Source organism: Scyliorhinus canicula, chromosome 19 (genome assembly GCF_902713615.1).
Source record: "Scyliorhinus canicula chromosome 19, sScyCan1.1, whole genome shotgun sequence".
Classification (NCBI taxonomy): domain Eukaryota; kingdom Metazoa; phylum Chordata; class Chondrichthyes; order Carcharhiniformes; family Scyliorhinidae; genus Scyliorhinus; species Scyliorhinus canicula.
Window position 1 is genome coordinate 40,475,746 of NC_052164.1, and position 10,154 is coordinate 40,485,899.

General features: G+C 44.4%; 1 protein-coding gene across 1 annotated transcript; it reads left to right on the top strand.

Moving 5' to 3' along the window:
* The first annotated feature begins 8,076 nt into the window (after window positions 1-8,076).
* LOC119954002 (interferon alpha-F-like) lies at window positions 8,077-9,909 on the top strand. Its single transcript, XM_038778780.1, has 4 exons — window positions 8,077-8,208; window positions 8,522-8,611; window positions 9,469-9,702; window positions 9,811-9,909. Exons 1-4 carry the CDS (start codon window positions 8,077-8,079, stop codon window positions 9,907-9,909), a joined length of 555 nt encoding a protein of 184 aa, XP_038634708.1.
* Window positions 9,910-10,154: the final 245 nt, after the last annotated feature.

Sequence of the window (10,154 nt, forward strand, 5' to 3'; positions counted from 1 at the left end):
AACAAACATTTATTGGACAGACCCCGACCATTGAAAATTGTGATTTTTTTAACGGTTCGGTGAATTTTGATTCAGGATGAAACACTTTGGCTAACTTTTACCCGCTACAAAGCGATTGAATTATTCACAACACAAAGTCAACTGAATAGAAAGAAAGCAAAATTATTGTCGATAAAAAGTAACAAAATCAGAGCCCATTTAAACCAGTAACGGCCTCAATATATCGGGAAATACAAGTATTACCAGAAAAAATCAGAGAAACAGGCTGCGAATCTCAGATTCCCTTTCAGTCGAAGGCAGTCTAACAGAATCAACAGATATTAAGCGGGAGCTAAATTGTTTTGTTGCCATCAGTCGACCAGATGTGAACTGATAGTTTTCGGGAGAATGTTTGCCCAGTGTTTTCTGAAAATGTAACTATTCTTTTTATGGTGGGAGGGATTTCCATTGGGAATTCATCTCATTGCCATGTCCACACACTGGTGATCATCTCTTCGCAATAAATGTCATCGTGCAAGCATTTTGTGAGATCCAGTGAAACGCAGTATAACTGCCGTCTGCACTAATTCTCGAATTTCCCTCCAGCGCGACATTGTTTTGCTTAATTTGATCTTTTTGGAGCACATACAACAATGCGTAACATTAAAGCAACATCATTTTTAAATATGTATACTATTGTGAATACATATAGTGAATAGAAATTCGGCACTGCCACATTATTGTCATTTTCAATCTGATTTGGCCATCTAGAATTTTCACTGCTTGTTGCCCCTTCCCCATCATCGACACAACAATATAGGATTGGTCTATGGAAAGATATTTGCCCTCTGCAGTCCAGAATAGTGAAGTAAAGTCGCTATAGCCTCAGATGACCACAGGCTGCTTTGAGGGGTAGAGCTGGCTGTTGGTGATTTAAGCTGAGGATCACTACATCTCAGTTAGCGGCAAGGTTGAGAAGGGAGGTGGTTGTGGGGGAAGGGGAGGGGGTTAATGAATAGTGTTGGACTACAATCAACCAAAGGACGCTGCTCCGCAACAATCCCTGGACTAAATGATGAAGCAAGCAGGTGAGTCAGAGCGAAATAAAGGTCTGAAAATGGTGCCACTTTCAGCCAGAACTACAAAGTGGATGATCCGTTTTGGCCTCTCCCCGAGGTTCCCAGCACCACAGATGTCAGTCTTCAACTAATTCCATCCACTGCAGGCTGAACGTACTGTGTACAGCAAAGGCTATGAGTCCCGGATAACATCCCGAATGAAGAGGACTGAAGGTTCGATCCTCCGGAGCTAGGCACGCTCCTCGCCAGGATGCTCCACGTTCACTATCATCGCACAAACCCATCATCCCCATCTCTGTTGACCTCAATGGGTTCCTGTCCCCTCATATACCATGTTTAAAACGCTTGTCTCATCCACACTTCCTCAGTGGCTTTTCCTTGCCTTATATGGATTCGTTGGTCTTCTGAGATGGGACTGCCCTTCCTGTCACTTCACTAATGGGGATAGAACTTCAAGCTCCCTTCCGCTCTCTCTTTCCACACTCCAATCCTGAAATTCCTGTGCATCTCAATCTCACACATCCCCTCATCAAATTTGTCATCACCCTCCTCTTCTGCACCCCTCTGATTGGGCATTCATTTTTCTACATAGTGCGTCAAGTTGTAAAGGTGTCTTGGGGGCATTTATATCTTAAATGAATCACAAAATGCAAATTGTTGTGCTGTACCTGCCAGCTGACATCACTGAACCATAAAGAACTGGTTTCTCACGATGAAACTTTTAAAAAGTACCTTTTTAGGGGAACACTAATGAGTTTATATTGTCAAATTCTTCACTTACTTTTTAGTAATGAACATAAATAAAATGGAACATTTGACCATAACCATCCTTATGCATGAAATGCCTTACATTGTACACTTGTAAGGCACTGCGAACATATAACACACATTGAGGAATTTATTTTTGAAACGTAAAACAAATTCATATCTTGACAGTAGTTCTACTCTGGCTATTTTTTCCCGTTTCATTTGGAATACGCAATTTGTTTTCCAAGTAAGGGCAATTTAGCTTGGCTAATCCACCTACCTCGACATCTTTTTGTGTTGTGCGGGTGAGACCTACCCAGACACGGAGAGAACATGTAAACTCCATATGGACAGTGAATGCTGTGACTAAGATGCACTTGATAAATAGTCAAGCTAGCTGCTTGATTAGGTGGTGTGCCCAGTTGCTATTCTTGACGTGTGGAAATGGTTTCCCATTTGGTTGCAGTATAAAATAAACAATTACTAATTGTAACTTGAAATGAGGTAGCTGCATTGCAATCATCTCTCCAGAGATTAAATGATACCCTCGTTTTGAATCCCTTACAATTCTCTTAAATATATTTTTCAATATCTCAACACTTCCAAGCGTTTGGCCATGATGAAAGAGAAGGAATGGAGAAATAAGAGTCGTGAAAGACAATGTTCATTGAATAGTTTCTACTGGAGAGAAAAGGGGAGCATCAATGATGAGACCCAAGAGATAGAAGACACATGTTGTGTAAATGTGGTGCAAAAACTGTCACAATGATTCAGAAGCACAGTAACATTGGCTAATTGTATTATGTAATTGAAACTATTAAATATGTTTATTTGACTAAAATGTAGAATAGAAGCAAGATTAGCAGGAGACATCCATTTAGTCCTTTCAGTCAACTGTTTATGGCAGATCTTCTGTGTCTAATCTTCCTTAACGATTCCCCTATTCCATAATATCGTAAAATCTATCACATAGATCTAACACTCTAACCAAAAAAAAAACCCACGGTCGTTGGGAAGCGGGTGCAGGGGCCTGTTGGGAAGGTGGGTGAGTGCCTTTAAATTTGCTTACCTTTCAGCGGGAGCAGGGTTTGAGGGAATATCAGGTAAGCTCTTCCTTTCTTTTTCTTTTTCTTGTTTTTTTTTTAAATCTAGAGGTGATGTCAGGGAAGGCAGTACAGTGCTCCTCCTGCAGAATGTTTGCGGTGAGGGACACCGTCAGTGTCCCTGCTGATTTCAGCTATGGGAAGTGCACCCAACTCCAGCTCCTCAAAAACCATGTTAGGGACCTGGAGCTTGAGCTGGATGAACTTCGGATCATTCGGGAGGCAGAGGGGGTCATAGATAGAAGCTTCAGGGAGGTAGTTACGCCAAAGAATAAAGATAGATGGGTGACGGTGAGAGGGGCTGGGGGTAAGCAGTCAGTACAGGGATCCCCTGTGGTCGTTCCCCTTAGTAACAAGTATACCGTTTGGATACTTGTGGGGGGGGGGGGACTTACCAGGGATAAGCCATGGGGTACGGGCCTCTGGCACGGAGTCTGTCCCTGTTGCTCAGAAGGGAAGGGGGGAAAGGAGTAGAACATTAGTAATTGGGGACTCAATAGTCAGGGGCACAGATAGGAGATTTTGTGGGAGCGAGAGAGACTCACGTTTGGTATGTTGCCTCCCAGGTGCAAGGGTACGTGATGTCTTGGATCATGTTTTCCGGGTCCTTAAGGGGGAGGGGGAGCAGCCCCAAGTCGTAGTCCACATTGGCACTAACGACATAGGTAGGAAAGGGGATTAGGATGTCAGGCAGGCCTTTATGGAGCTAGGTTGGAAGCTCAGAGCGAGAACAAACAGACTTGTTATCTCTGGGTTGTTGCCCATGCCACGTGATAGTGAGACGAGGAATAGGGAGAGAGAGCAATTAAACACGTGGCTACAGGGATGGTGCAGGCAGGAGGGATTCAGATTTCTGGATAACTGGGGCTCTTTCTGGGGAAGGTGGGACCTCTATAGACCGGATGGTCTACATCTGAACCTGAGGGGCACCAATATCCTGGGGGGGGGGGGGAGATTTGTTAGTGCTCTTTGGGGGGATTTAAACTCATTCAGCAGGGGCATGGGAACCTGGATTGTAGTTTTGGGGTACGGGAGATTGAGAGTATAGAGGTCAGGAGCACAGATTTGACTTTCCAGGAGGGTGCCAGTGTTCAGGTAGGTGGTTTGAAGTGTATCTTCTTCAATGCCAGGAGTATACGAAATAAGGTAGGGGAACTGGCAGCATGGGTTGGTACCTGGGACTTCGATATTGTGGCCATTTCAGAGACATGGATAGAGCAGGGACAGGAATGGTTGTTGCAGGTTCCGGGGTTTAGGTGTTTTAGTAAGCTCAGAGAAGGGGGCAAAAAAGGGTGAGGTGTGGCGCTGCTAGTCAAGGACAGTATTATGGTGGCGGAAAGGATGCTAGATGGGGACTCTTCTTCCGAGGTAGTATGGGCTGAGGTTAGAAACAGGAAAGGAGAGGTCACCCTGTTGGGAGTTTTCTATAGGCCACCTAATAGTTCTAGGGATGTAGAGGAAAGGATGGTGAAGATGATTCTGGAAAAGAGCGAAAGTAACAGGGTAGTTGTTATGGGAGACTTTAACTTTCCAAATATTGACTGGAAAAGATATAGTTCGAGTACATTAGATGGGTCGTTCTTTGTACAATGTGTGCAGGAGGGTTTCCTGACACAATATGTTGACAGGCCAACAAGAGGCGAGGCCACATTGGATTTGGTTTTGGGTAATGAACCAGGCCAGGTGTTAGATCTGGAGGTAGGTGAGCACTTTGGAGACAGTGACCACAATTCGGTGACCTTTACGTTAGTGATGGAAAGGGATAAGTGTACCCCGCAGGGCAAGAGTTATAGCTGGGGGAAGGGCAATTATGATGTCATTAGACATGACTTAGGATGTGTAGGTTGGAGAAGTAGGCTGCAAGGGTTGGGCACACTGGACATGTGGAGCTTGTTCAAGGAACAGCTATTGCGTGTTCTTGATAAGTATGTACCAGTCAGGCAGGGAGGAAGGGGTAGAGCGAGGGAACCGTGGTTTACCAAAGAATTGGAATCTCTTGTTAAGAGGTAGAAGGCCTATGTGAAGATGAGGCGTGAAGTTTCAGTTGGGGCGCTTGATAGTTACAAGGAAGCGAGGAAGGATCTAATGAGAGAGCTAAGACGAGCAAGGAGGGGACATGAGAAGTCTTTGGCAGGTAGGATCAAGGAAAACCCAAAAGCTTTCTATAGGTATGTCAGGAATAAAAGAATGACTAGGGTAAGAGTAGGGCCAGTCAAGGACAGTGGTGGGAAGTTGTGTGTGGAGGCTGAGGAGATAATCGAGATACTAAATGAATACTTTTCGTCAGTATTCACTCAGGAAAAAGATAATGTTGTGGAGGAGAATGCTGAGACCCAGACTATTAGAATAGATGGCATTGAGGTGCGTAGGGAAGAGGTGTTGGCAATTCTGGACAAGATGAAAATAGATAAGTCCCCGGGGCCTGATGGGATTTATCCTAGGATTCTCTGGGAAGCCAGGGAAGAGATTGCTGAGCCTTTGGCTTTGATTTTTATGTCATCATTGGCTACAGGAATAGTGCCAGAGGACTGGAGGATAGCAAATGTGGTCCCTTTGTTCAAGAAGGGGAGTAGAGATAACCCCGGTAACTATAGGCCGGTGAGCCTCACATCTGTTGTGGGTAAAGTCTTGGAGAGGATTATAAGAGATACGATTTATAATCATCTAGACATGAATAATATGATTAGGGATAGTCAGCATGGTTTTGTGAAGGGTAGGTCATGCCTCACAAACCTTATCGAGTTCTTTGAGAAGGTGACTGAACAGGTAGACGAGGGTAGAGCAGTTGATGTGGTGTATATGGATTTCAGTAAAGCATTTGATAAGGTTCCCCACGGTCGGCTATTGCTGAAAATACGGAGGCTGGGGATTGAGGGTGATTTAGAGATGTGGATCAGAAATTGGCTAGTTGAAAGAAGACAGAGGGTGGTGGATGATGGCAAATGTTCAGAATGGAGTTCAGTTATGAGTGGCGGACAACAAGGATCTGTTCTGGGGCCGTTGCTGTTTGTCATTTTTATAAATGACCTAGAGGAGGGCACAGAAGGTTGGGTGAGTAAATTTGCAGACGACACTAAAGTCGGTGGAGTTGTAGACAGTGTGGAAGGATGTTGCAGGTTACAGAGGGACATATATAAGCTGCAGAGCTGGGCTGAGAGGTGGCAAATGGAGTTTAATGTAGAGAAGTGTGAGGTGATTCACTTTGGAAAGAATAACAGGAATGCGGACTATTTGGCTAATGGTAAAATTCTTGGTAGTGTGGATGAGCAGAGGGATCTCGGTGTCCATGTACATAGATCCCTGAAAGTTGCCACCCAGGTTGATAGGGTTGTGAAGAAGGCCTATGGTGTGTTGGCCTTTATTGGTAGAGGGATTGAGTTCCGGAGCCCTGAGGTCATGTTGCAGCTGTACAAAACTCTGGTACGGCCGCATTTGGAGTATTGCGTACAGTTCTGGTCGCTTCATTATAGGAAGGACGTGGAAGCTTTCGAACGGGTGCAGAGGAGATTTACCAGGATGTTGCCTGATATGGAGGGAAAATCTTATGAGGAAAGGCTGATGGACTTGAGGTTGTTTTCGTTAGAGAGAAGAAGGTTAAGAGGTGACTTAATAGAGGCATACAAAATGATCAGAGGGTTAGATAGGGTGGACAGTGAGAGCCTTCTCCCGCGGATGGAGGTGGCTAGCACGAGGGGACATAGCCTTAAATTGAGGGGTAATAGATATAGGACAGAGGTCAGAGGTGGGTTTTTTACGCAAAGAGTGGTGAGGCCGTGGAATGCCCTACCTGCAACAGTAGTGCACTCGCCAACATTGAGGGCATTTAAAAGTTTATTGGATAAGCATATGGGTGATAATGGCATAGTGTAGGTTAGATTGCCTTTAGTTTTTGACTTCCCATGTCGGTGCAACATCGTGGGCCAAAGGGCCTGTACTGCGCTGTATCGTTCTATGTTCTATGTTCTATAGTTGATCAATGGCAAAACATCCACAAGCTCCTTAGGTAGAAAATGTCAACGTTTTGCACCATTTTCTTTCTTTCATGGGATGTGTCCATCATTTGTTTTTCATCCTTAACTATCCTTGGATGTGGTGGTACTGACAATTGAATGGGCTGCGTGGCCATTTCAGAGGGCAGTTCGGAGCCGACCACATTGCTGTCGGTCAGGAGTCACATGCAGGCCGCACAAGCTGAGAATAGCAAATTCCCGCTTCCATGAAGGCCATTGGTGTATCTGATGTGATTTTATGACAACTAAGGACGGGTTAATGGTGACCCTTAATGCGATTGCCTTTCAATTTCAGATGCATTAATTGAATGTATATTCCATTATGTCTCCAGTTCATTAGTCTGGCCCTCTAGATTACTGCTCCAGAGAAATTGCCACCACACAATCATTCCCCGTACGTTTCGTACTTTAGAAATTTCCCCTCAACTTCTTGATAACTGCGGCAGTTACACTTCGTTCGAGATTCTCCGGCAGTGAGATACTTGCCCAATGTTTACCTTATCAAAGGCTCACACATTTTACAAGTTCCAATGGTAACACCTCTCATTCTCTTAAATTCCACGGATTGTATGTGCATCTTCTCAATCTCCCATGCCAGGAGTAGGTTTGCTCGTATATCCTTGCTTAGGTAAAGAGACAGAAACTAATACTTTAAACATTCGAGTCAGTGCGCACGCTGGCAGTGACCTGAGCAGTTTCCCATGAAAGATTGTTCCGCATTTTAGGGTCTTAAAATATATGAACTGATTTTTAAAAAGCAATTCCTTATCATTGCCTGGAGTTCAAAGGAGCAACAGATGTGAACATTTGGGCAAAAACTTTTGATATCTATGAATATTTTCGAACCCTAATTTATAAGAGAGAATTCCCTCCCTGTTGATTAAGCAAAAAGTGAAAAAGGTTTCAAATTGAAGAAGTCACTGATTGAAAGAGGTTAAAAGAGTCCCTGAAAACACATCGCGGTTAGAAGCAAAATCGATCCCTTTCTGTAACGTCAAAGGAATATCCTGGTTTACATCTTAAAATGGACACAGCTCACCCAGGAGGAATATTCCTCAGTCCAACAGCGAAGGAGTTCAGCTCGTGTTAAAATTGCGTTCGGCGCTGAACCCGGCCCAGCCACGTTCTATCATTCCTGATCTTTGCTCTTGTTTAAACATGAATTTTCCAAGTGTTTGGGGCGTGTGGACTTTGTTAATCTTGTTACCCGGGGTCTTGAGCCAGGACTGCCAGAGGCTGCAGTTACAGGAAGTCTTCAACAAGGATGCTCAAAATTCCTTGAAGATCATGGTGAGTTTGTGCAGAGATCCGGTGATGAGAGTAACGAATTTTAACTCGCAGATCCTCGGGAGAATCCCCGATTCAATTCGCGTTCTTAGAAAAATGTAGAACATCTCCGTAATGGAATACACCATGTAGTATTCAAATGTGGGAGAAATAGTGTGAAAATGATACTAAGAATGATTCAGTTCAATGGCCAGTTAAATATGTTGTAGGTCAAATCTTTATGCAAATTGTTGAATGTCTGTTCCGCTTTTGGGGAGAATAATTTCTGAGAAAGTGTGCTTCGAGCTTGTTCTGACATCATTCTGTCCTGTTGTAGGGAGGACCCTTTCCATTGGAGTGCAAAACAACGAGAGAATCGCTGAGAACCAAATCCCTGAACCTGCACCATCTCGTCAAGAGGTTACAGGTGAGTGTGCACGTTGTAAACTCTCTGACCATCCTGCTAATACTGTCAGGCGTAATAGTCATGTGGGGAAGGCAGCGAGATCCTCAACAATGAGAACAATGTTGATTTCCGTAAAATTCCTACAATGCAGAAGGGGGCCATTCATCCCAAGGAATCTGCACTGACCAGCTGAAAGAGCGGCCCACCCTGGTCCACTCCCCAGCCCCATAACATCCCTGGACAGCAAGAGGTAATTTAACGGTCAATCCACCTAACCTGCACACCTTTGGACTGTGGGAGGAAACTGGAGCACCCAGAGGAACCCCACGCACATACCGGGAGAACATGCAAACTCCACACAGCCAAAGTCGAAATCGAACCCAGGTTCCTGTGCTAACCACTGTGCCACTGAGAAATTCTAATGTTGAGCCTTTTGGGGATGAACTTTGTAACCTGTAATCCTGCTAATACTGGAAGGCGTAATAGTCATGTGTGTGTGTGGTGGTGGTGGTGGTGGGGGCGCCGGGGTGGGGTGGGGGGAGGAGGGCGGTGTACCCACCTCCGCAAAAATACGAACCATGAGTCCAAAATTTTAATGTTGAATGATTGGGGGGGGGGGGGGGGGGCAGACGGACCAGCTGCCGAACAGTTTAATATTCTTCTCTCCATTTACCCCAAATTGCTAACAGTATCAGGTTAGCTAATCAAAGGGGAAGATACCAGTAACCAATTTGAGATTGATCAAATTGTCACCAGCAATAGCGATGCCGACCATTTCAAATCGAGCTCCTTACAGATTTACCGATGCACGTGTCAATTAAAATAACCAGTTCAAGGAGAAATATCCTCTCTAATGTCATTGTGTATATTTTCCTCAGACACAGGACAGGATCCAGATTGTCCATCAGACCCTACGTCACATCAGCAAGATCTACAGCATGAACCTGGGCTCAGTCACCTGGGCCCGGGACAAGGTGGAACATTTCCGGCTTCTCCTGGACCGACAGCTCAGTGAGCTGGAAGAATGTGTCAGGAAACCGGGATCCAGTCTGAGGAGAAACTCCGCCATTCATAATTACTTTCGGAAACTGGAAAAGTTTCTCAATCAGGAGGTGGGACAATTGATAAGTGCCTGAGTGATTACTGGCTTGTCGATCATTTCAACCCATTGGAATCTGTTCATTCTCTAATACATTTTCCCCAATGTTTCCATTTTTCAGGGATTCAGTGACTGTGCCTGGGAAATAATCCGCACTGAGACCAGGGCCCGATTACAACAGCTCCTTTTCATAACGGCACAAATCAGCAGAAGGAATTAAAGATTTCCCATCGATATATTTAATGAAGATTGGGAGCAATTGTTATTTATTGAAACATTATTTAAACAACCTTTTAATATTTAATTTATGATTCCAATATTTATTTCTGGATGCACTGTATGTTCATGTTTAATTTTTTTTAAATATTGGTAATTGCGACAGGCGGTGCGAGAAATATATTTATGGCAGTTTTTGTTCCACAATAGACTGTATCCGATGGCAAAGATGTGCCCCGAATTGAAGTT

Coding starts and splice junctions, on each gene's coding strand:
- LOC119954002 (XM_038778780.1), top strand. CDS start 8,077: ATGAATTTTCCAAGTGTTTGGGGCGTGTGGACTTTGTTAATCTTGTTA. Junction 8,209..8,521: donor AAAATTCCTTGAAGATCATG/GTGAGTTTGTGC, acceptor GTCCTGTTGTAG/GGAGGACCCTTTCCATTGGA. Junction 8,612..9,468: donor ATCTCGTCAAGAGGTTACAG/GTGAGTGTGCAC, acceptor TATTTTCCTCAG/ACACAGGACAGGATCCAGAT.